The sequence below is a fragment of the Mesocricetus auratus genome, unplaced genomic scaffold (genome assembly GCF_017639785.1).
Source record: "Mesocricetus auratus isolate SY011 unplaced genomic scaffold, BCM_Maur_2.0 Super-Scaffold_100023, whole genome shotgun sequence".
Taxonomy (NCBI): domain Eukaryota; kingdom Metazoa; phylum Chordata; class Mammalia; order Rodentia; family Cricetidae; genus Mesocricetus; species Mesocricetus auratus.
In genome coordinates, this window is record NW_024429204.1 from 1933438 (window position 1) to 1959558 (window position 26121).

Consider the following 26121-nt stretch of genomic DNA (forward strand, 5'->3'; position numbering starts at 1 on the left):
CCTAAGATCGCCGAAAGTATTAGTTCAAACATGCTGTACACATATGCATCCAAAAGGTCCAACATTAAACATAAACAATACAAAAAGTACCACTATTTTTACACGCAAAACTCTATGGGGGGGGTCCTCTGACTCAACATTCCTCGGGTCTCTCGCATCCATAAATTCTCCACAACTTGAGGCGCAGAGAAAACACCTGTCATTGCAGCGTACCCATAACGTGCCTGCACCCTGCGAGACCAGGAACGCACTTAAACTGTAAATAGGCAGCCCGTCTTCTCCAGGTGAAAGGCCATATGATATTATGAAGAACACTTGACCAAAAAATAAAAAAAGGAGAAAGAGAGAGAAGCCCGCACGGATGTCCTCGTCCCCTAGCCCTCCTAGCCCCACGGTCAGCGGGGGGCGGGGGAGCCCAGCGCCAGGCCCCGGGCGAGCCCGACCGTCGGCAGCGGAGACCCGGCGTCCCCTCGGGGCGCCGCTGACCCCGGCCTCGCGGAAAGGACGCGGCCGGGCCGTGGGCGCCTGGGTCGCACAGCAGGCCTGGCCTAGCCGCCCCCGCCCCCGCCCCGCGGCTTCCGTCCGTCCTCCTCCCGCTCCCGCCGTCGTTACCTCTTGGGCGCCGGCGGCTGCTCCATGGCGGCCGGTGGCAGGCAGCCAGAGGGTCCGAGTGGACCGTGAGGGCGCTGGGGAGGAAAGGAGCCTGGGGGCGGCCGGCCGAGCGCGGGCGAGCACACCGGGAAACTCCCGGGAACTCGGAACAACTTTCCCGTAACTCCGCGGCGGATCTCCCTCCCGCTCGGGAACGCGGTCCCTCCCCGCCGCCGGCCCCGCCCCGCCCCTCGGCCGCGGCCTGCGCTTGGAGCTTGGGAAGAGCCCGGCCAGCGGAGGGTGGGCGGGGCCGGGAGAGGGGGCGGAGCCCGGAGAGGGTGGGCGGAGCCGAATGCGGCCGGGAGAGTAGGTAGAACGGAGCGCGGCCGAGAGGAGCGGTGGGCGGAGCCGGGAGGGGGTGGGCGGAGCCGAATGCGGCCGGGAGAGTAGGTAGAGCGGAGCGGGGCCGAGAGAAGCGGTGGGCGGAGCCGGAAGGGGTGGGCGGAGCGCGGCCAGGAGAGGGTGGGCGGAGCCTATAAGGCCGGGAGAGCGTGGGTTGAGCCGGGCGCCGCCGATCTAAGAGGATGAGAGGGACGTGAGCGCGGCCGGGAGGGGTGGGCGGAGCCGGAAGAGGGTGGGAGGAGCCGGGAGAGGGTGGGCGGAGCCGAGTGAGGACGGGAGATTGTGGGTAGAACCGAGCTCGGCCTGGAGCGGTGGGCGAAGCCGGGAGGGAATAGGCGGAGCCGAACGCGACCCGGAGGGACGGATGGGGCGGAAGGCTGCCGGGAGAGGTTGGGCGGGGCCGAATGCTGACTGGAGAGAATAGGCGGAGCCTAAGGCCGCTGACGGGGGAGTGGGCGGGGCCGAGCGCGGCCCAGAGAGTTTGTGTAGAGGCGAGCGCGGCCGGGAGGGAGTGGGCGGAGCCGAGCGCGGCCGAGAAAGAGTGGGCGGAGCCGAGCGCTGCGGGGAGAGGAGAGAGTGGGCGGGGCGGAGCGCGGCCAGGAGGGGTGGGTGGGGTCAGGCGCTGATGGGACTGGAGATGAGACGCTAAGCCAGAACTGAGCCAGAGGTGAGGCTACCGCCGCTGGAGGAGAGACTTTCCCCGCCCAAGGCATGCTCAGCTGGAGGACGGACGCTGGCCCACCTTGAGATTTGACTCACGTCTCTGGATTCCTCGAGGATACCTGCCAATCGTCTTGTAAATCCGTTTGAAGTCTAAGTAACTGCCCACACTTCCCTCGCTAGTTGGCCTGTAATTATTAGGTACTGTTATTAGTTTTGGTCCCCTAGCCCCCGAGCCTTAATTTGACAATTGTAACTACAGTAGTTGGGATACTTCTGGAAATTCGAGTTGGTTTTGATTGTGGACAAGCCCAATAATTAGTCTGCTGACGGAAAATGTTTACTGCAGTGATCGCTCAGTGCTTCATATTTAGAGCACCAAGTCCCCACTGCGGTCCTGTTGGGTAACCTGGGAAACCGACCACTAATAAGGGTGCTGGGGAAAAGATACAAGAGGTTCCTTCCTTTATTCTTTCTTTCCTTCCTTCCTTCTCTTTTCCTTTCCTTCCTTCCTTCTCTTTTTTCCTTTCCTCCCCCTTCCTTCATTCCTTTCTTTTCTTCCTTCTCTTTTTTCCTTTCCTTCCTTCTTTTCCTTTCCTTCTTCTCTTCCTACCTTTCCTTCTTTTTCTCCCTTCTCTTCCTTCTCTTTCTTCTTTCTCTTCCTTCTCTTTTTTTCATTTCCTTCCTTCCTTCTTCCTGACCCCAACAGCCCTAAACCCATCTTAATTTGACCCCTTACACATCCATTTGTTTGTGTTGTATACTACTCAACTTTGAGATACATGCAAACACACACACACACACTTTCTCACAACTATACAAGTGAGTTTGCTTATTTTTTATAGAATGTTCTTAAGTGAAGACCTGCGCAAGGTTTTCTTGGAGGCTGGAACCATGCGTATGAAGTGAATCTTGGTCTTAACGCGCATCAACCCATATTCTGTGAATAAGAGAAAGTAGTGCACAGCTGTATACCTGTTTCACCTATTCAAAGTCAGAGGTAGCAGGATGATGGGGGACGTCCTTCTGTGTGTATGTTGTCTTATTGGTTGATAAATAAAGCACTGTTGGCCAACAGGGAAGCAAGATAGGTGGGACTAGGATTCAAGGAGAATTCTGGGAAATATAGTCAAGAGTAGAAAGTCGCCATGTGATCCCGGGAAGAGAGGACAAACGGGTTAATAATTAAGTCAGAGGTAGCCATTAAGAAACCATAGCAAACATCCAACAGTTTCATAACTAATATAGCATCCTGTGTGTTCATTTGGGACTGACACATCTCTGGGACCAGGCTGTCAGGAAGAATACGTTACAGCAGGACAATGGCAAAAATAACAAAAAACAATGTCAGTACACGCCATGAAATGGTGCTGTAGGTAAAGGCACTTGACACACAAAGGTGTAAAGAGAGAACAGATTTTACAAGGTTGTCCTGGCCCTACACACACACACACACACACACACACACACACACACACGTGCTGTGGCAGGATTGCCCCTACCCTCCCACCCACACCCCCCCATGCGCGCGCGCACGCGCACACACACATACACAGCAATGTCATTTTGTTTAAGCGTCAGCACTGAGAAGGACTTTGGAAACTACCCCCATCCACTTCCCATTCTCCTCACTTCCACACCGAACTCTCTTTTTCCGTGGTTCAGCAGTTGAGAATTTCATTTCATGATTTTTTTTTTCAACTTATCAGACTTCAATATGGACTCAACTTACCACCCTTTAAAACAGGTTCCTTACTCTCTTACCAGCTTTATCCTCCAGGAAGCCCTTCCCAACCCAACCACCAGAACCCTGGCTGGCTACCCGCAGGGCGGTGACTGCTGGCGTATGTCTGATGCTCTGCGGTGAACTTTTCCCTCTCATTCTCCCCAACCTAAACGTGAGTCATCCCAAAGCCAAACTGTATCATTTACTCTCCCTGATTCTCACGTAAGTGCCTGGCACGTCCAGCTGTGGGCTGCACAGGTTCCTTTTGCTAACCCAGGTTCACTATCCTTCTGTGCCTGTGTCTGTATTACAGTGAATGCTAGTCAACGCTGCTTCCCGGACCACTCGTGCTGGAGATAGAGAGACTCAGGAGGAAGTCGGAGGAAGGAAGGAAGGAAGGAAGGAAGGAAGGAAGGAAGGAAAGAAGGAGCGTGAAGTCCCTGTTTACTTAATCCTCTGGTCTTCTGTAGAGGTCATCTAAGGCAGTCCTCTCAAGACAAGCTAACAACTCGACTCCCTTGCCCTGGTCCCTCTGGGATTACGGGTTGGCGGTGGGTTGAAGGAGAATGACTCACTCCTGCTCTGGTGGCTCCTGGTTTTATCAGATTGTAAGCCCATCCAAGGCTCCTCTGGAGACACCTTGTAATCTCCCCCATCAAAAGAAGCAACGAGGAGGGAGATTCTTGGCTCTCTGAGTTGTAACTTGAGAGCCACCAAAATCGTATATGCAGTTGGTGGTTAAGATAACTCAGAAGTCTGTATCCCTAAGCGTGTCTTGCTGTTTCCCTGGGCATCTCTCCTCTCAAGCTCTATATTTAAAAATCTGTGTTAAGAGCATCTTTTCACGAATGGCAAGTCTTCTGTGAGAAGCTCACACCCGTGCTCAGGACTGTGCTCTTATTATTTTCTTAAGTGCCTTACCTCCTATTTTTAATGAAACCCAAACTCCTCTTCATATTGGTTAGTACCGAAATTCTTTTTAACATCAAAGCCAGGGATCTGGGTTTGCTTGAGTCTGGGTCCCTAAAAAGATTCATTGGGCCACTGAGAGTGACAGTGTAGAGCGGTGTGTCTGCCCCTGTTGACAAGATTACAAACATGTACTGTCATGCCTGGTTTACACAGGACTAGTTATTGAACCCAAGGCTCTGGGCATGCTAGACAAGCCTTCTGCCAGCAGAGAGAGACAGCCTTGGCCCCAGAGTGCCATGTTTTAAGAAAGAGAAGTTCCCAGAGCATTTATTCCCGGGGCAAGTGTTTGCTGAATGAGTAGAAATCAGTTTCCACAGAGAAAGCATCGAGAATTTTAAAAGGCCGCTGATGCATGAATTATACACCGAAAGCAGAGCGAGTTGGGCAGGACAGTAGCTTCATGGATGCTCATTTGTCTAGCATGTGTGAGGGACTGGGTTCAACATCCTACTCCAAAACAAAACCACAGATAAAAATAAGTGTGCCAGCTGGACAGTGGTGGCGCACGCCTTTAATCCCAGCATTTGGGAGGCAGAGGCAGGTGGATTTCTGTGAGTTCCAGACCAGCCTGATAAACAGAGCGAGTTCTAGGACAGCTAGGGCTGTTACACAGAGAAATCCTGTCTAGAAAAACAAAACAAAACCAAAAAAAAATATGAGTGTGCCATAGATCATTTTGTTTCCAGCAAATTCATCTGCATTGCCTGCTCTTTAAAATGGAGACACCTTTTAAATATTTCTTTTTTTTATTTTTATGTATTTCTGTGTACCAAATGTGTGCTCGGTGCCTGTGGAGGCCAGAAAGGGTATCAGATCTCCCTGGAACTGGAGTTCGAAAAGGTTGTGAACTGCCATACAGGTGCCTAGAATCAAATCCAGTCCCTCTGCAGGTACAGCAAATCCCTTAACCACAAGCCGTCTCTCCAGCTCCTAAATATTATTTTCCTTTACAAGATAATATGATGTCACCGGGCGGTGGTGGCGCACGCCTTTAATCCCAGCACTCGGGAGGCAGAGGCAGGCAGATCTCTGTGAGTTCGAGGCCGGGCTGGACCGACAGCCTCCAAAACAATACAGAGAAACCCTGTCTCATAAAAAAAAAAAAGATAATATGATGTCAAACTCTGTGTCTTAGTTTGGGTTTCTATCGCTGTGAAGAGACACCATGGCCACAGCAACTCCTATAAAGGACAACATTTCATGGGGACTGGGCCTGCAGTTCGAACATTTAGTTCATTGTTATCATGGCGGCAAGCAGGGCATCATAGTAGCTGAGAATACTAAATCCAGATCGTCAGACTGCAGGAAGAGAGATTCCCACACCGAGCCTGGCTTGAGCATCCGAGACCTCAAAGCCAGCCGCCCCTCTTGGCTCTTGGCCGTTCAGCCCTTTATTAGAACAATCTGGTGTTTTAGGCAGGCAGAGTCACACAGCTTCGCAGAGTTAAACAAGTGCAACGGGAAAGAATGCAACCCATCTTGGCATCGTTAGACAAACGCTCCACAGCATAAAGGAAAAGTAACGCATCTTAAACTAATGTCCCACAGCACTGCGTACTCCATATCACAGTATTGAAAGGGCTCTTTATTGACACAGAAGGATCCCCTAGAGATGTGGAGAGACGGGGCTGGGGATGTTGCTCAGTGTAGCACACATGCCTCGCACACTTCACGGATGCAGCGTCATGAATTCCAACATCAGCGCCGCTCACACACGCGCACGCCCATCTACACATATGTCTGGATGCACATTTAGACTTTATTTTTTCTTCCAAGGTAATGAAATGCTAAGGTTAGCCCGGCTATGCTTCCCAGTCTCCTACAGGCAGTATTGGCTGTGTGTCTCAATTCTGGCCAGTGAGGTCAAAGCAGAAGTATTTGAGTTAACTCCTGGGAACTTCCATTAAAAAAAAAGGAAACAGCTGGTACCTTTTATTGACCGATTCTCAATAGGTCTAAACAGCAATGGTCTGTTCTCTTAGATCTGCATGGCAGCTGAGGCAGCTGGCCTCCATGTGTCCCCCCAGACCCAGGCTGTAGGGTGGCTGTAGATGCACAGATTAAGATAGGTGGGACTAGGGTAATATAGGATAATTTTATCTGGGGAGAAGTCACTTACGTGAGAAACGGATAACCCACAAGTTCCAGCTCCGAGATCAACGCCCAGCTGCGGAACCCGGAGAGGGCAACCCTGTCCGGGACCCCAGACCAAATCCCACAGGCTCACGTAAGTACCTGCGGTCGGCGCCACAGATCAGGATCTCCCACTACAGGTGGCTGTCCCGTCTAGTGAGGGCAGAGAGATGGAAGGAGGTACCCAGCTGTGCAGGCTCCTGAGGGCCTGGGCTTTATTTAAACAGTGACTTCTGCCCAGTGGTGCTCACTAAAACAGTTCACTCGGTGAGACCCAAGGACATGAGGCAGGGAAGGTTCCCCATCCATGTGGGCTCCAGGGCAAGGACAGGCAGTGAGCGGTGAGGAGGAGGCTGCAACAGTTGGGGTCTCAAATACAGATTCTGTTTACGGATACTAACACTTAACAGTCTAAGGTGCCAGGGCTTGGAGTTGAGATCAATTTTTTGTTTTTTGTTTTTGTTTTTTTGTTTTTTTTTGAGACAGGGTTTCTCTGGGTAGCCCTGGCTGTCCTGGAATTCTCTCTGTAGTCCAGGCTGGCCTCAAACTCACAGAGATCCTTCTGCCTCTGCCTCCTGTGTTCTGGGATCCAAGGAGTGCGCCACCACCGCCTGGCTTGAAACCAAAGTCTACTGGATCCCATACTGTTCTAATCTTACCACCATGCATTTTTATGTTTCGATTCTGGCACAGAGGCTAAATTATATACATTACTTCGCTTTTAAAAAAAACTTTTCTTGGCTACTCTATTCTTTTTACAGTTGAAAAATGGACTTCAGAACCATGTTGTGAGATTCCCTGAAACACATAAGAAAACTAGCAACAAATAAGAAAACAAATAGGCGGGGAACCTATGAATTTATTCAGGGAGGTGCTGACATCTTTAAACCCTTAGGTTTTTCCAAAAGCAGCATGATGTGGCTATCCCTGTCTCTGTGATTTATGGAGGCCTGTTTCGCTAATGTTATTCACAGTCCTTCCAAATCTCCAGGTACTCAATCATTCTATCTATAAATATTAATGGTGTCACCGTCTAACGTTTTATAAGCCTTATTTTGGTGTCCTGCCTAATTTCTGCCCAAACGCTGGTTTAAATTTTGGGGATGCAGTTATTGGAAGTTCTCTCACCAAAAAGCCTCATGGTGACACTTTAAAATACTTTTAAATACAGTTGACATATATTACATATCTTATTGTAGATACATATGATGTATATATGTATTTACTGTCTCGTGTGTGTTGTTGGGGAATCAGATCTAGAGTTTCATATATGCTAAACAAACCTACTACTACTGAGAAAAAAACAACTCTGTTCTTTTAAACTTTAACTACATTTTTGTTCATTTACTTCCCACGTGTGGGAATGGGGCACCCTGAATAGCATGTGCATGGAGACCAGAGGATAACTTGTGGGAATCATTAGCTCCTGGGTGTCGAACTGAGGTCCCAGGCTTGGCTACAGGAGCCTTTACTGACTGAGGCATCCTGCTAGCCCCTTTTAAAAGAGGATTTTTTTAACCTTAAGTCGTTTTATCTTCAGATGTCATTGAATAATCATTAGGAAGCTATTAAGTAATTTTTTTCTATTATCCTTGGAAAGTCCTCATACCTTTTCTGATCGTAAAACACAGCTGGATTACTGGGACCAACATCTCTTGACTGATGTGAATTATCATTGAGTGTGTAATTAGAACTAACCTCTCGTTGTGGTTTTCAGATCTGTCGATTGCTATATTCCAAAGCTGTGGGGGCTAGAAAAAGTTGGTGGGATTCTTGCTACACAGTCGTGGAAGGACAGCCCTGCTGTTCTTTGATCGCCAGCAAAAATACACTCATGTACGGCATGAGTGTGGTGCGCTTACTTGAAGCAGAAGCAACATAAAATTCCGAGTGTGATGCACCTGGTCTACAAGTCAACACGCAAGTTTTTGAATATTTCTGCTCCCTGGCTCAGACTTCTGACTTCTGTATTTTATTTCCCATGTCTTGCACACATCAGTTGTGCTCTTTAAAATCCATATTCCTAAACTCAGGCTTCTGTGTCAGTTCCAATGCCCAAGCAAACCCATCAAGGTCTTTCTTCAATGTGAAAATGTCACTCCGTGTACCTTGGCCAGATTTATTGCAGTAACAAACAATTCAAGGCTCTTCAGCTTCAAAAAGCAAGCTCCAGTTTCTGGCCTGGCATGTCTGGCTGGGTAACCAAAGGCTGCAGGGTCCCATCTCACTAAGTGCAAACCTGAACAAGCCTGGCCAAGACACCAAACAGCAGAGGGGTTCAGATCCTGACCTACTAAGGAAAACACAGCGTTATTTCCAAAGCAATGCCGTCCTTGAATAAAAGAAGCATGGAGGATTTTATCTGGGGATATGTAAGTATATGTATATATATTATTCATATATATGTACATATATATGAATTTATATATATGAATATATATAAAACACTTGAGGGTGGGCGCGTTCCTGAGCATGCTCAGTTAAGGAGCACGTCTCTGAGCACGCTTCATTCAAGGTCATAACTTCAGGAGAGACTGCACTTTGGAGACCATCAAGCTCAAGGTCACGAAACGTAGCCTCATAAGGTTACGGTGACGGCGATCAGGAACGCCTCTGGGTGGGAACATCTTACACTGCACAAAGTGATAGCTGGAAGTAACGGAAAGGGCATTCTACAGGTGATTAACACGGGAGCTGGCCCTGAAGATGCTAGGCTCACAGGGGGCTGAAACCTGCGCCTCTGTTCTGTTTCTTCTCATCCTGGGCACCCCCTTCCCCCAGCCATGAAGGACTGTGCTGTTCTCGTGGCAGGGGGAACGAGAGAACACTCGAAGGTGCTGGAACCTTGTCGCGTCCTCTGATCCAGCAACGCACACAAAGAACGGGATAGCCAGAAAGATGAGCACCATTTGAAACGAGGAAAGAAAACTCACCCTTAGAATTGATTCCAAACGGCAACTTTCCCTCCCTCCCTTGTCCGGCAGTTATGGCGAATGGCAGGTGGGCAGTAGGGATTCCGCTGTAAGGAGGGGTGAGCTGGGGAGGTTGCCTAGGGAAAACCTAGAGAGCATTTCTAACGTGATGACCCCCCTTACCCTTGATTTCCAGTGCGGCTCTGATCCACCCCAGGAGCAAGCGTGCACATTTTTACAAAGGACATCCAAACTCTGGTGTTCCTTCCCGCCCTCGGCTCTTTAGAGAAACACCAGAAAGTTGTTATGGGGGGGGGGTATTCTTCAGTTATGCCCACTGCATTCCTGGCACTTGGTCCCCCGGGTCACCGTGCCGCTAAGCGATGACAGCTGCCTCAGATATTTGGCCAGGACTGTCCTTTCAAAGGTGTTTCGTTTAGAACTTGGTTCTCACTCTGCGAAGGCGCACACATTCGCTACTTTAAACAAACTGCTGGTATAATTTCCGTGGGAATACATTTCGGAAGCACTCGGGCGCGAAGAAACGGAATTGTAGATGAAGCCAAATTTATTGAAATGGACGAGCTGGCATCGGGGGTCTAACTGGGTTGGATAAAGCCCAAGCCCGTTCTAGCCTTGCCCTCATTGAGGACAACAGAGATGCCAAAAGCCACTAGCGTACATACTGGGAAGAAATGAAGGACCTCTTGCCATAGGAACGTGAGGTTAGAAGGAGGTGCTATGCCAGCACACTGGAAAGGGACACCCCATGAGGGGCGGAATGACATCACTGCCGAGGGGCGGGATGACATCACTGCCTCGAGGCCTGTTGAGGGAGAGTTCCAGTGTTCGGAAGAACAAGATACCAGGATTTGCTAGTTTCTGAATATTGGAAACTCATGGTAGAAAATACCGTGGTTGAAGCCGGGAATGGTGACCCAATCATTTAATCCCAGCACTTGGAAGGCAGAGAGGCAGGTGGATCTCTGTGAGTTCAAGACTCACCCAGCCTGCACAGTGAATTCTGGGCCCAGCATCAGGTCAGTCCGATGTATTTTCACTGAAAATACCCATTTTTTCCCTACATCTTTCTTGTTACTATTTTTGCTTCCTTTGATTTTTTTTGTTGTTGTTGTTGTTGGCATTTAGAAGTTATCCAATTTCCGTAGTTGCTATTGACAGAAAATCAACTAAAATGTATTATATTGACCACAATCCCATTGTAGAAAAAAAATAATTCATTCAAGGGCTGGTGAGATGGTTCAGTGGGTAGGGACACTTGTTGCCACCAAGGCTGTGACCTGAGTTCAATCCCCAGGATCTGCTGCCACCAACATGTGCACTGTGGTATACTCACACACACAGACACACACACACACACACCCCGAATAAATAAATAAATGTAATTTAATTTTTTTTAAACAAAGAAACCTTCCAGAACAGAAAGTGGCTGCTGTCACTGTAGGTCACACAGAGCTAGACTCTCGCAGGGCCACTTGATGGGGAAGTCCTGCGTATATGCCAATAAAGCACTGTTGGCCAATAGGAAGCAAGATAGGTGTGACTAGGAGTCGAGGAGGACTCTGGGTAGGAGAAACACACAGAGTCACGGTGTAGCCCGCCAGAGAAGAAAGATGTCTGGAACTTTTCTCTGGTAAGAGAAATACTTAGATTAACAATTATGGGGTAAATACTTAAGTCAGAGCTAGCCAGTAAGAAACAAGCAAGGCCAACAGCTTCATAATGAATACAGCGTCTTGTGTGTTATTTGGGGACTACAACGCGGCAGAGCCCAGGAGACTGGCGGGGGGGAAAAACCAAAGCGGCTGGCAAGGAAAAGGCTTCACTCCACAGTCACTACCGACATAGCCATGGTTAAAACAGGACCAGCTTGTTTCTGCTACAGCGATGCCAGGATGGTCACACCATGCTGTTCAGAAACCTCTCTCAGATGCCCTTAGTGGAGGTCCTCTCTGCAGAGCATGTTAAGTCATCAGACTTTGCTTTCCGGAGACGCTATGTAAACAGAGCTGTGTTACTGTGGGGCTGTCGCAGTACTGAAGAAACCGATTTTGTAATATCTGTCAAACTAGCTAGAAACAGTAAACGGGACTTGTTCACTCACAAACCTGACTGGCCCCAAAGACAGAACCAGCCCTGGACACGAGTGGAACCGGAGGTCAGAACACATTGCCGGCATTGTTTCTCCATCCTGCTTCTCGGTTCTGATTTCCCTCCGCCTGACATTTCCTGAGCACCTCCCGAGATTGCCGGACACTCACTCCCGTGAGCGCTGAGATGCCCTGGTGAACAACCCGCAGGAATCTTTGCTCTCGGGGCACTGGCCTTCCTGTTAGCTTTGTCCTCCTCCCTGCCCTCCCCCCCCAACCCTGACAGTTACTCAAAAAAATGGCAACACAAATCACTCCCGAGAGCTGCAAACCCACTGTTTGAGATATCCATGTGAAGAATGGGCTTCCCTCTCCCAGAATCCATATAAATTCCATGCAATAAATGACTCTAATTGCTTTTATGATGGGATGCACCGAAGACCGGTCGGTGATGAGCGGCATGTGCCATGTGTCCTCCAGATGTTGAAAAGGCTGCTCCCAAAAGGAAGAGGTGTTGAAAAGACAAGACAGAGTTGATGTCTATTCCATTCCATTCCATTCCATTCCTAAGCTACCCTGGTTCTCTCTCTCTCTCTCTCTCTCTCTCTCTCTCTCTCTCTCTCTCTCTCTCTCTCTCTCTCCCGTCTCTCTCTCTCACACACACACACACAAAACACACACACACACACACACCACACACACAATTGTTGTATGACTCTCTTTCTACTAAAATTAAATTTTCTTTTTCGAGTTAAGACACCCGCTTCTCCCAAGGAGAACTCATAGACCTTTCTTTCCTTCCACTCAAAAGCAACTGCAGTACAGTCACAGCGAGGACAACGCTAATGCAGTTTTATGCGTCCTAAACTAATCACGATGGGCACCATGCAATCACTCTCCACCGCCCTCTTTTGCAAAGAGCATGTATAAAGAGCATCGGAGCCCAGAGGCTTCTTCTTGAACAGATTCATAGTAGTCCCTTCCCATTCTTATGAAACGGCAAATGTTTCACATCACAAATCAGAATTGATGCCACCTCCCAGAAGCCCCAGCTTTGCGTGAGACAGAGAGTAATTCGAATGCGGGTCTAAGATCGTGAGGTTGGTGTGTGTGTGTGTGTGTGTGTGTGTGTGTAGATGTGGGAGACTGTGTGTGTGTGTGTGTAGATGTGGGAGACTCTGTGTGTGTGTGTGTGTGTGTGTGTAGATGTGGGAGACTGTGTGTGTATGTAGATATGGGAGACTGTGTGTGTGTGTGTGTGTGTGTGTGTGTGTAGATGTGGGAGACTCTGTGTGTGTGTGTGTGTGTGTAGATGTGGGAGACTCTGTGTGTGTATGTGTGTGTGTGTGTGTAGATGTGGGAGACTCTGTGTGTGTGTGTGTGTGTGTGTGTGTGTAGATGTGGGAGACTCTGTGTATGTGTGTAGATGTGGGAGACTCTGTGACAGTGTGAGGGGTGTAAACGCCCATGATTTTGTGAGTGAGGAGTGTGTCCGATGCCAAAGCCATTCTAATTTTCAGGCGACATGTAGCAGTCTCTCAGGTCATGGCTGGAAGGTCGAGTAGAAGGATCTTCAAAGACAGCCTTTCTCCAGGCCCTCCCCTTCTTGTGCCCTTCATGTCCCCCCGACGCTGGGCTGTCCTGAGACTTGCTTATCAGGGTTCTAGTTTAGCCCACGGTTAACTATAAAGAATACGAAATCTTATTTATTCAGAAAGTGTCTTTACAAGACACATGAAGGAATCTGTGGAATAAAAGAAGGTGAGGAAGAGAAGGAAGAGAGAAAGGGAGAGAGGGAGGCAGGAGACAGACAGACAGACAGACAGACAGACAGACAGACAGACAGACAGACATCAGAAGAGTTGTGACTAACACCCAGTAACCTTGTCAACCAACAAGTTAACTTTGGAGCGAGGCTAGTTTACTTACTTCTCATTTTCAACTAAAATCTTAGTGTAGTTGATAACAGATCAGATCATCTGTCTATATATCTAAATTCATCTTCTCTTAAGGACCTAGCTCATTTTATGAGCCAGTTTTTATGACTTAAGTTTCTAAGCTCTCCTCCTACCCTTCTAACAGTTCTTATCCTTTTCCTTGAGATTTTAAATGAGGCAGAGAGAGAAAAAGAAAAATCTCCATGGGGGCAATCCTCACAGTTTATTTTTGTTGTGTTTCTCTCAAATCTCCTTACATGTTTATGTTAGATACTGCTGTGAGTTTCGTGTTATCCACAGAATCTTAAAAGGGATTATTAGCATAGCTGTGGCTTTCCCCCTTTAAAATAAATCCCAGCTTAGCTGGAACTTGTATTTCTCAGGGGACATCTTTTTCCAGATACACATAATACTAAATGTTTTAATCAAGTGTGTGATCAAGAATATTTTCCATTTTACTTCTTTTATTTATCCAATGGATGCATGTTGCTCATTCTTTTTTTAGGCAAGAATTAATTTGGAATAAAGGCTCAACTTTTATATTCCAAAATATGGGAAAATAACTTTCTTGTTTCTGGGAGGTATAAAATATCTGTATAACTGCATTTCTGTCAGTGATTGTGTATAGTTCAAGAACAGGTTCTAAATTACATGTGTTGATGTTAAATTAATTGTTCTTGGACATCTGTGTCACCACTAAGGAGTTTAGGAGGTGTCTTGGGCAGGTTATGGGACTCCTCCTGGGATTCTCGTGCTATTTCAGCCTTCTATACTGTAGCCTGTGATAGTCTGAATGTAACTGGCCTCCATAATCTCATAGGGCGTGGCACTATCAGGAGGTGTGGTCTTGTTGGAGTGAGTATGGCCTTGTTGGAGGAAGTGTGTCACTGTAGGGGTGAGCTTTGAGGTTTCCTATGCTCAGGATACCACCGCCCAGTGTCTCAGTTGACTTCCTGTTGCCTTCAAGATGTAGGAATCTCATCTTTTATAGCACAACGTTTGCCTGCATGCTGCCACGCCCTGCCCCCACCATGACGATAATGGACTGGATTTCTGAACTGTAAGCCAGTCCCAATGAAACGTTTTCCTTTATAGGAGTTGCCAAGGTCAAGGTGTCTCTTCGCCGCAATAGAAACCCTAAGACGTAGCCCAATGAAGTCAGTCCCTCCTTCCCACATGTGTGGATGCTTTAACACCAAGCCCAATGAGTGGTTCCTGAACTACGTCAGGAGGAGATGTAGAAACAAGCGCTACACCCTGATCTTATTACTATCCTTGCTCTCCCTGCCTAAGCCATGGTCTACTCCTTTTTCCTTCCCACAATTGCACCCCCTGGTTCCCTCTTCTCTTTGCAGTCTGGTCATCGACTGACACCATTTCACGGTAGTTCTGACTTCTCTGCTAATTCATGTGTTGGCTTCTGTCTCTGACCCCTTGCTGCTATTTATTCCTGCCTACTCTCGCACCCGGCCTCACCGTTGGCACTGACATATCACATCCGCCAATGCCTAAAAAGCAATCAAGTAGAAGGCTTAGAGAATCAGAAACCAAGAGACGGGCACAGACTACCAAAGCTGACTCAAGAGGAAGCAGAAAATATGCACAAGAGTGTAACAAATGAAGAGATTGGATCAGGGCGTTTCTGCTTTGTTTTCAGTACCCAGAATACAAGCCGGGGCTGAGACCTCACCACAGAATTTGCAAGCTACTCAATGAGGAATTAGTATTGATTCCTCATATACCCGTCCAAAAAGAAGACCAAGAACACCTCCCAAATCACACTTCTGATTAAGCAGCATGTAAGAAAAACGAAATAATGCATCCATATTAGAAAAGAAGAAACTCATTTTCGAAGATGACATGACCTGGCACATACAAAATCCTTTGGAATTTACTGGGCAGTCCATTAGAATCAGTAAAGGCACCAAGCAATGGTGCAGCAGTCAAGGACAATAGGAGAGCATTAAAGTTACTGTATTCCTACATACACAATTCTCAACCTGAAAGCAATCTATTTACAATAGCATCAAAGAGAATAACGTGCATAAGAAAAAAAATGTAATAAGAGACATATAAGGCTTGAGCTCTGAAAAACTAAAACTCCCTCTGTAAAGAAATTTTTAAGGATGCCAAGCAAATGGGGAAACATTCCATGTTCTTGGATCAAAGGACTTAGCACGGGCCTGAAGTAGAAAATAGTACGTTGGCTCCTGGGTGTAATTAGAAGCTGGCAGATGAGTTAGGGGCTACACAGGGGTAGTCTCCATTGCAAAGGGAGGATTGGAAGAGCGTCACAAATCACAAAGACTGTCGGGGACGGCGTGAGCAGTACAGGGTTCCAGCCATGTTTCCCCCGAGGAAGGGAATCAGAGGCCCCATCCTAAGGTCACGTGACCGACAAATACACGATAAAATTCCAACATTTTTAGCCATTAGGGAATCAAAACTACATTGAGATTCCATCTCCTTTTCCCAGGCGGTGCAGTCAGAATGGCCACTGTCAAGAAAACGACACAGAAAAAGGGCAGTGATGGAGTTCTACATAGCTGATGGGAATGTAAATTAGTATAGCCACTCTGGAAATCAGTTTGGCAGTTCCTTACCAAAAAAATAAATAAATAAAAGTAGAACTAGCTTATCATTCAGCTATATCAATGCTGGGAAAATAACTGAACTGGGTATGTAATGACACAGCAGGGACATTTGCATATTCATGTTTATGGTTAACACCAATCCCCCCCCAAAAAAAAGAAAGAATAAGGAATCAACTGGATGTCCACAAATAGATCAGTGGATAAAGAGAATGAGATATATACCCAGTAGAGTTTTATTCGGTTAAAAAGGATAACAAAATTATATCATTTGCGGGAATGTGGATCATGTTTAATGAAATGTGCCAGACCCAGAAGATGCAGATTGAAGCCATAACGAGATACCACGTCACGACTACTAGGAAAACTAGAACCAAAAATCAGATAACGATCATATTGATGATGAGGTAGGAAAGTTAGAATTCTCATACCCTCTTATTGAGGGGTTAAGTGACATAGCCAGTTGGGAGTCCCCAAGCTATGAAACCTAATGTTATTATCTGGGTTTTCAAGTGTGTGCTCCACAGAAATAAAAGCATGTGGCCAGAAGGATACTTGTCCCCGAATGTTTGGCTTGTCCATGCAAGCCAAAAGGCTACAAAATAATCCAGTGCCCATCAATGAATGAATGAATTAAAATGTGGGCTAGTTACAGAATAAAGTATACCGGGCCATGAAAAGAAGCAAACCATTTACAGTTCAAGAGATATAGACACTTGTTTTCAAATGCTTACATCAGTATTGTCCATGCAAGCCAAAAGGCTACAAAATAATCCAGTGCCCATCAATGAGTGAGTGAATTAAAATGTGGGCTAGTTACAGAATAAAGTATACCGGGCCATGAAAAGAAGCAAAGTATTCACAGTTCTCTGTATGGGCTGCTGACATGCCAGGAAAATATTCAGATGCCCATCCTTTCCCTGCTCATACACACACCACTGTTTGATCACTCCTAATAATTCTGCTCACGTATCCTTTGCTTTACAAGGTCCAGAAAATCAGACTAAGACCATGACAAATGCCACCATCCCATTGGTGAACAGTTTCAAAATGGATCTCCAGATGTTCCTAGTAAAGTGACTTAACTATTCTAGTCTTAGTAGTGATTCGGGTCATCTCTGAGCCTTGTGTTCCCAAATGCTGTCATAATTTCCTCTCCTCAAATTTAGAGTGGATCCACCCTCAGATGGACCCGGAACCATCTGAGTCCCTCTATCCTGGTCCCCTTGCTGCCCTCTAATCCCTTAATGTCATGAAGAGTAGAGACACTAAATCCGTCTATGCCCACAGTGTCAGTTGGAGACACTCAGATGATTCCATGTCCTTTTCCTTGGTGATTTTGGTTTCTCAGTTCTCCAGGGACAAGTGTTAGATAGCTCCAGAGAAATTAGCAGGCTTGGAGGCCACCGAGGGAGGGCCCATCTACAGCATCTTTCTCAATGCGAAATTTCCAATACCAGAGACTGCTCCAAGAACGCCTGGTGAGAATGCCAACCTCATCCTGCAGGAAGAGCTAGATGGACAGACATCTGTGCCCCCATCCTCCGCCTGCCCATCGAGGCAAAAGCCAGGGAAATCAGCCATGACTACACCAATTTGAAAAGTTTTTCCGATTGGGGTTAAGAAGTGACAATTTTCTGGAATCACAGTAATTAGCATTCCAGAAATAATGCCACACCTTACCCCTGCAAAACCCTGACGCGGGCTGCCCAGTCAGTCACCTGACATTCTTTTCCTCCTCACTCACTATCCTGTGTTTGCTCCTAGAAACAGCCCATCTCGGCTAAGAAGAAAAGCATTTCAACCCTCTTCCCTGCATCCCCCTACTGCTGTAACTGCTTTGCCTTGTATGTGAACAGCGGTCGTTCGCTGATTCTTACAAGACAGGTGTTTCCCCACCCAATACCGTCCTTTAAAAAGAGAGCCAAGAGCTGATGCGTTGCTGCATCATAGATGAATCTTGAGAACACCGTGTCAAGCGACTAAAGAAAACCTGCTACGTGATTCAATCTGTGTGTTGTTCAGAATAGACAACTCCACAGAGATTTCTTCCAAAGTTATTGCTTGGGGCAAGGGGGAAGGCTGTAGAGGGTACAAGAAGGGATAGCTTAAGAAATAGGCTTTTGCTGTGGCCATGAAAACGTTCTACCACTGACCGTATTAACAGCTACCCAAGCTTGCGAAAGTACTGCAGCACATTTTGCATATTTTTGTAAGATGAGTTATATGGTGTATGAATTATACTTCAACAAACTGCTGAGAACAAACAATAATCAAATCCCCTCAAGAGCCGAATTGATCTCAGTTTTATTAAAAAGCAGGCTTTGGCTTGGGGCTTCTTGTTTATTTTGCAGTTAGTGAAGGTCAAAGAGTCAAGCAAGAAACATTGTTACTCGGGAACTGGGAATTTCTCCTTACAACCACAAATACAAGTGCAGAGCCTGTCACAGCATTCAAAAGAAGGTTTATTTGCATTATTAGCAAATCAAGAGTGTTAAGTTTCCACCAAGGAGGGGGAAAATATTTGCTGATTGGTTTAGAGAGGTGTGTCAGAAGGCTTAAACCTCTTGAAGAGTTCCTAGCATTTGAAGTTCTTAGAGAAGCAACGCATTAAAGTGCATTTAAAACTTCTAAGAGTGACATCAAGGGCCATCAGTATGAGCTGGCCAGCCAGGTATTTCAAGCTCCAAGTTAATTGCTGGATAAACTACTGGCTATCAACAAAGAAAATAAATGCAAGAATTGTTTAGTTACAGAGGGAAAAGAGCAATATGAAGCCGGAGCAACAGGTCGCAGCAGTGCCTGGACAGGAAGATGCTAAAGACCAAGCAAAAAGAGAAGACAGAAAAGAAAGGGGTGAACAACATATTTAGCTGCATGCCGGACAACCAGATCTGTTTCTCAGGGTCAGGGACCCAACGCGAACCTTTTCCACATTATGGAAGAGGTTGCCAATGAGTTACACCCTGAACCCTGGAAATGCAATTTTAGACTAACTCTTCTTCACATTTACCAGTGGTTGGAAATATATGACAATTTTTTTTTTTTGGTTTTACAAGACAGAGTTTCTCTGTATTGTTTTGGAGGCTGCCGGTCCAGCCCAGCCTCGAACTCACAGAGATCCGCCTGCCTCTGCCTCCCGAGTGCTGGGATTAAAGGCGTGCGCCACCACCCACCAGCTAAAAATTTTTTAATCATGTAATAAGAAAACTTTTAAGTACTGACCTATATCTAGTTTTTTTTAAGTGCTGTCTTGTGTCTGTTTCCTATGTTTAATAAAGACAGGTAGAGTGTAGGGGGTCTAGATTCAATCTTATTTGCTTAGTGTGAAGGAATAGTAAGAATAATCCAAGCCTCAGGAAGGAAACTATCTATACTTTAAATGCAAATGAGAAACAGGATCGGCAAATACTTGTCAACTGTAGGAAAAGCCAACTTGGTCTCTGTATGAAGAAACAATGCTTGACTAATCCACCAGAGTCCTTTCGGAAGGAAAAATAAACTTGTGGAGAAAGGAAAACGATGCGTGCATTTTCCTCTTGGAAGAGTCTGCACAAATTTTTCACACCAATGACTATTTCTTAATTGAGTTACCCTTGGACCAGGATGGCGGAGGTGGGGGGGGTGGATTGGAGGGACTGGGCGGGTGTTACTATGGATAAAGGATCAATGTCAGAGCAGCAGGGCAGGAATGTTATTAAAAGGAGAAGTGTAAATTGTGGTATTTCCCAACAAATCAATCCTAGGTCAATCTAATTTAATGGTTTATTATGTTTTGGAAAAGAGAGTACCCAGTTAAAAAAAAAACTCTTAATTTGAAAACGATACTTTTAAGGGAGTGATAGGCCCGAATGACAGGGGTAAACTATACAGACACGCAATGGCAGAGTTTTGGCTTTAGTAACAAACATTGTGCACGCTCCAGTTACGTAGATGGATTTGACTGCTAAGTCCTCACGGGCACAGAGATCTAGGCATCATCGAGGCTGGTCCGTAAAGATCTCCCAAGAGTTGCCAAAGCCCAGAAGATTGGAACAAGGTGATTGGAACTCAGACAACTGGCGGTGTTGACTTCTTTCTCTGTCCACACACACACTGCTGCCGCCATGTCTGCTGGGCATATTTGGTCTGAGCCAAAGCAAAACAGGAGTTGGCTACGCACGGCAGGCTCATCCATCCACGGCACGTAGAGCTACGCACGGCAGGCTCATCCATCCACTGCACGTAGAGCTACGCACGGCACGCTCATCCATCCACTGCACGTAGAGCTACGCACGGCACGCTCATCCATCCACGGCACGTAGAGCTACGCACGGCACGCTCATCCATCCACGGCACGTAGAGCTACGCACGGCACGCTCATCCATCCACGGCACGCAGAACGACACAAAGAGAAAGAGATTGGCTGTGCCATTAGCAGGGATTCAGATGGCGCGCCCTGGTCTCAGGAAACAGAAGGGGCGACTCGCTGAGCGGGAGGAGAGCGATACACCAACAACGGAATGGCACCAGTTAGAGTTCCAGTAGGAAATGTCTCCCACAAGCTTGTGTTTCAGCCTTGGTCTCCAGCTAGTGGACCTTCCGTCCTGGGAGCCTGGGAGATGGGGTGGGGCTGGAGAAAACAGGTTGGTGAGGTTGAACCCTTGAGTGTGTATTGTTGTGATGATTAATCTTGATTTTTAGAAAAATAAACAATCCCTGAGCTGAGAACCCCGGGTCCATCTCTCTGTGTTTCCTGACTAAATTTCTGCCGCCATGACCTCCCTGTAAAACAAAAAGAGCCTCCTTCCCTCCCTCCTTTTCCTCTTTCCTTCTTTTCTTCATTCCTTCCCTCCTTCCTCCCTTCCTTCCCTCATCCCTTCCTCCCCTGCGTCCTTCTCCCTTCATTCTTTTTTTTTTCTTTTGGTTTTTCGAGACAGGGTTTCTCTGTATTGTTTTGGAGGCTGTCCTGGAACTCGCTCTGTAGACCAGGCTGGCCTCGAACTTACAGAGATCCGCCTGCCTCTGCCTCCCGAGGGCTGGGATTAAAGGCATCTGCCACCACCAACGCCCGACCTCCCTTCATTCTTTAGTTCCTCACTTCCTCCTTCCTCCTTCCCGCTTCTTTCCCTCCATCTCTCCTTCCTTCCTTTTTTTCTTCCTTCTTCCCTCTTCCTTCCCTCCTTCCTTTCCTCCTTCCTTCTTACCTTTCTTCCTTCAATTGCTTTTGTCTGGTATTTGTCACAGTACTGACAAAAGTAATTAATACAATGCCCCTGGCTTTTCCTATCACTTCCCTGCTCTCTGCCTGCTGTGTATAAAGCAGCATCCTTGGCCACAGTGTCCCACTGCCATGGTACCAACCAGCCTTAGTACAGAACCTCTGAAACCATCAGTCAAATAAACCCTTCCTGTTGAAGGAGTTCTGGAGGCGCTGTGGTCACAGCGTTACTAACTCAGCCTCTTGCTACTTACACCACACGTCTGCCTAGAGGAATAAGACCACTGCGATTTGAGGGAGACGACAGCTACGGCATACGAAAATTCAAGGGAAGGTGGAAACCAAATCCTATCATTCCTTCAGCACACATGGAGTGACAGTCTCCATTCACACAGCACAACAGTCTGGAGTCACTGCCCCCTGTGTGGTCGCCACTGTTTCAAGTGTCAGTCATGAGCAATGAATGAAACATGATATGAATCCTCATGGAGTTAGATAGATTTTTGTTTTTTGATGACCAAAATAAACCTAATGTCAGATAGACCCGTGCTTTGGAGAAAACAAAACAACAGTTGGTTCTGGAGCCGCTGGACACAGAGATCAAGTCTCTCTGAGAGGTAATATCTAGCCTCAGTCAGCAGCATTAACAAAGGCCACGGGTGAATGGTTACAAGGTATATGCCACAGGTGAATGGTTACAAGGTATATGTCACAGGTGAATAGTTACACGGTACATGCCACAGATAAGACACAATTAAGTGGCTCTTAGTTACTTGACTTTATAAGATGCAAGGAGGTTGAACCAGGTCTAATGATTTAATGCCTGCATTACTCCTTTCACATCAAAGAATGGATAGCTACTAACAATGGAGAGTGTGTCCTCCTCTCTCTCCTGCCTGTCTGTCAATTCCTTCAGGGCAGGGCCTAGGCCCTTCCCCAATAGTCCAGGCTGAGAGAGCATCCCTCATTGTGGGAGGGGCACCCAAAGTCCATTTGGATACTAAGTTTAAATGCAGCTTAATCAATTGCATCCCAATTAGCAGGAAACAACTGTTCCAGTTACTCTTCTTGACACTCTAAGCACATGTTTTCATATGAATCAGAGTGTCTCAGTGGCCTTCCCTGAAGGAAAGAGTAAGCAGGAGAGGAGAAGAGGAAATCGGCAGTGACAAGCTTATCCTCTGTGTCCTTCAGACTGTAAGACACTGTTCACTTATCTCTGTGTGTGTGCACGCCTATGTGTGCACATGCACACACGTATGTGTAAATCTGTGTGTGTCCAGGTGTATATGTAAATGGAAACATTGCTGGCGTGTGTGTGCACGTGTGAAGGCCAGATGACCACCTCGGGTATCATTCCTCAGGAATGTCATTCACCTTATTTAGAGACAGGATTTCTCATTGGCCTGAAGTTCAAGAAGTAGGATAGGCTAGCAGACAAGTGAGGCCCAGGCATATGCCTATGTCTACCACCCCAACTCTTGTAACTACGGCAGGGTGTCACCACCATGTCTGTCTTTTAAAATGTGGGTTCTGGGTATTGAACTCTGGCCTTACTACTGGCAGGACCTACTAAGCTATGCTAGGCTCTTAGACCTGAAATTCAGTATAACCACAGAGAGTTTTTGTTTGTTTTTTAAGACAAAGCCTCGCTGTGTAGCCCTGGTCTGCCTAGAGCTCACTGTGTAGACCAGGCTGTCCTTGAACTCACAAGAGATTCATCCACTTCTACTTCCCAATGCTAGGATTAAAGGAGCGCACCTCATGCTTAGCTCCAGAGAGGCCATTTTTTTGTGAACAGTTCAAATATATTTAATTAGTGGAATGCACACAATTTTAAAGATGCAAATAGAATTTTAAATTTGGAGCTGGGTGTTAGTGGCACACTCCTTTAACCTCAGCATTCGGGAGGCAGAGGCAGGTGGATCTCTGTGAGTTCAAGACTAGCCTGATCTACAGAGTGAGGGCCAGAACAGGCTCCAAAGCAATACAGAGAAACCCTGTCTCGAGGAAGAAAAAAAAAAACTTGGAGAAAGGCAGGGAGGGGATAGCAGTTTCTCTGTTGACATGAACTTGTAAATATGGTTATCAGAGGAAAGAGAAATTAGTGGAAGGACTTAGAACATGCAAACAGAGTAGAGGCAAAGAGGTGGCTTTAAGGAAACAACAGAGGCGGCCTCCTGAGCCAGGCTCAGAGCCCCAGGGACCAGGAGATCATAATGAATTGAAGTCTTGGGTTCCTAATGGGAGACAATGCCAGCTCAAGAGATCAGCAGCAGAGATTTAGCTGGTAGCTTAAGTGGAAGTCTGGGCCAGACTCAATGCATTCCTTCTCAGGCCTGTGGCCCCCATGCAGGGGGCATAGCTAGGGAGCAGTCATGATAGAACATGGGGAGTCCACAGACCCAGAAGAGAAGTGGAGTGGAGAATCGAGGTCTGCGGGAGCAGCCAGTATTGCTTCCTAGACAATGAACACAGAAATGCGATTTTTTTCTTCTTTTTTTTTAAGCCAAGGAAGATTCTGAGTAGAGAATGATTGGATTCCTAGGGTAATGCATTCTTCTCCCTTAATGCAGTGAGCCAGCACAAGGACTGGATCCAAGGGTGTTAAAATATAATAGAGTTGGAGTCACTTATTGCCAAGATCTTGATAACGAAATTCAGACACAGAAACCACCAACCCCGGTTGCCAGAATTTAAATCAAGTTAGGTCCAATCAACCTTCAGCATATTCAATGAGGGAAAACACTTTTTTGTAGCACCCGGCTTCAACAGAGACTCTTCAGACATGGGAATCCGTAGACCTCTATAATGCCACGTTAGTCTACACTCCCAGCAATTATTTCTCGATGGGGGAAAAAATGGGCTTTCTATTTGGAGATGGTGCAAGGTCAGACTGAGCAGAGAGCCTTTAGGAGGCATCGTAACCCTCAAAGTGTCACCAGTCACGGTCAACGCAATCTCAGCTCATGCAATTTGAGTTATTGTAGTCATTTAAAGAAACAAGCTGAGCCGGGCGTTGGTGGCGCACGCCTTTAATCCCAGCACTCGGGAGGCAGAGGCAGGCGGATCTCTGTAAGTTCGAGACCAGCCTGGACTACCAAGCGAGTTCCAGGACAGACTCCAAAGCCACAGAGAAACCCTGTCTCGAAAAAAACCAAAGAAAAAAAAAGAAAGAAAAGAAAGAAACAAGCTGACAGAAAGGGGGATCCTGGAACCAAAAGTATTGCAAAATCCATCGAGACAGAGTTCACTGTAGGGGAAGTCAGGTGAGCTGTTCAAAGGCTCTCAGTCCCCAAATGGTGGCCTTAATTAGATGAAATGACAGCTGGCTAATAATTCTTCTTCTTGTGTACACAAAACAGGTTTGAACCGGCCTGGGAGAGATTCAGGCATTCATCCCGTGGATTGGCCAGCTCACTCCGAGGTGAGGAGACACACTCCCGGGCATACGGGTTCCCTGGAAATGTGTCAGGTGGTCATGACCATGCCTAGGAATGCCAGAGATGTCAAGTGTATTAAAAAGTGCGGGAAACCCAAGCCTGCTGCCCTCTGGGTGGGACACCATTGACTCGGGGAGATGTGACTCCTCTACCGTGGTGTGTGCCACAGCACCAAGGATCTCACCTGACACAGAGAGGGACAAGATGGCAGGAAGAATGCCTGTTGGTGAAGATAATGGAAGTGGAGTTATCAGTGAGATCAGCCAAGAAGTATAAGTTGTTAATAATAGGAACAACTGGGTTTTTTCCCCAGAACTTTTTCCTCTTTTATTGAAAAAATTTTTTCTCCATCCAACTATATTCTCATCACTTCTCTTCTTTATTCTCTTTGCTCGCTGTCTTGTGAGGAGAGGCATAAGCTATAACATGGACTCTTAGCTGGCTTCCCTGGGTTTGAACACTGCCTCTCATATTTACTGACTGAGTGACATTTGGCCAGTCATTCACACCCCCGTGCCTTGGTTTCCCCATCATATATATCGATATTTACCACCATGTGTTTCTATACTATGTATTATTTATTTATATTTTATGTATAAGATCCAGTAGTGCTCACTTTAAAGTTGTTTCTTGAGGAATTCAGTGTGTGTGTGTGTGTGTGTGTGTGTGTGTGTGTGTGTGTGCATGGGTGCATATGTATTGTTTAAAGCAAGTCTAGTATAGCAAGCTATTCTATCTCTCCATGGATGATTGGAACCAAATATATATTTAGCATGAAACAGCCAGTCTACAGACATTTTTAAGATGGAAACAACATAGAACTATTTATAGTCCCACTATTTACACAAAATGGAAACACATGGAGTAGGAAGTATAAGTTGGTAATAATAGAAACACACATATATTTTCAGAAGTTTTCCTTCTTATTGAAAAAATATTCATATAGCATATTTTGATCATGGTTTTCCCTAACTTCCCCAACTTCCCCTACATCCTCTCTGCAACCCCACCCACCCAACTCCATGCCCGTTCTTTCTTTCTCTTTAGAAGACAAACAGGCAAAACAACAAGAAAATCAGAAATAAAGAAAAAGAAAAACACGAAGAACACACACACACACACACACGAAACATAAAAACACAAAACTGTACACCACAAAAGCAGGAAACATAATATACAAGCAAAATGTCAGTAAGACAAAAAATAAAATGCCCAAACAGAGCAATATGAAACAAAAAGTCTCCAAAAACACATTGCATTTGTTTTGTGTTGACCATCTACAGCTCAGCATGGAGCTTGCCTTTAAATGTCCTGTAAGCTGATATTTCCTAACAAATGGTATTCCCACATGGTGCCCCTACATCCACATAAGACCTGAGAAAGCTTTAAAAAGGCTCTAAACACACAAAAATGGAGCCAAACACAGCTCCCTCTAGTCTTGTG

The 26121-nt window shown here is 46.5% G+C and overlaps 1 protein-coding gene and 1 long non-coding RNA gene across 3 annotated transcripts in view; one reads left to right on the forward strand and one right to left on the reverse strand.

Moving 5' to 3' along the window:
* The window catches only part of Stk3 (serine/threonine kinase 3), a 178417-nt gene extending 177582 nt beyond the window's left edge, over positions 1-835 (reverse strand). The window contains exon 1 of the mRNA XM_040730373.1: positions 613-835. Coding sequence (XP_040586307.1) covers positions 613-638 — 26 coding nt within the window. The 5' untranslated portion in view covers positions 639-835. The remainder of the gene's footprint in view (positions 1-612) is intronic.
* Positions 836-1583: 748 nt separating this feature from the next.
* LOC106021344 lies at positions 1584-4334 on the forward strand. Of its 2 annotated transcripts, XR_005870541.1 has the most exons (4): positions 1584-1854; positions 2499-2653; positions 3421-3551; positions 3693-4334. It is a non-coding gene; the product is annotated as an uncharacterized LOC106021344 (long non-coding RNA). The 2 variants fall into 2 exon arrangements; XR_001196642.3 differs by lacking the exon at positions 2499-2653 and having other exon boundaries at positions 1588-1854.
* Positions 4335-26121: the final 21787 nt, after the last annotated feature.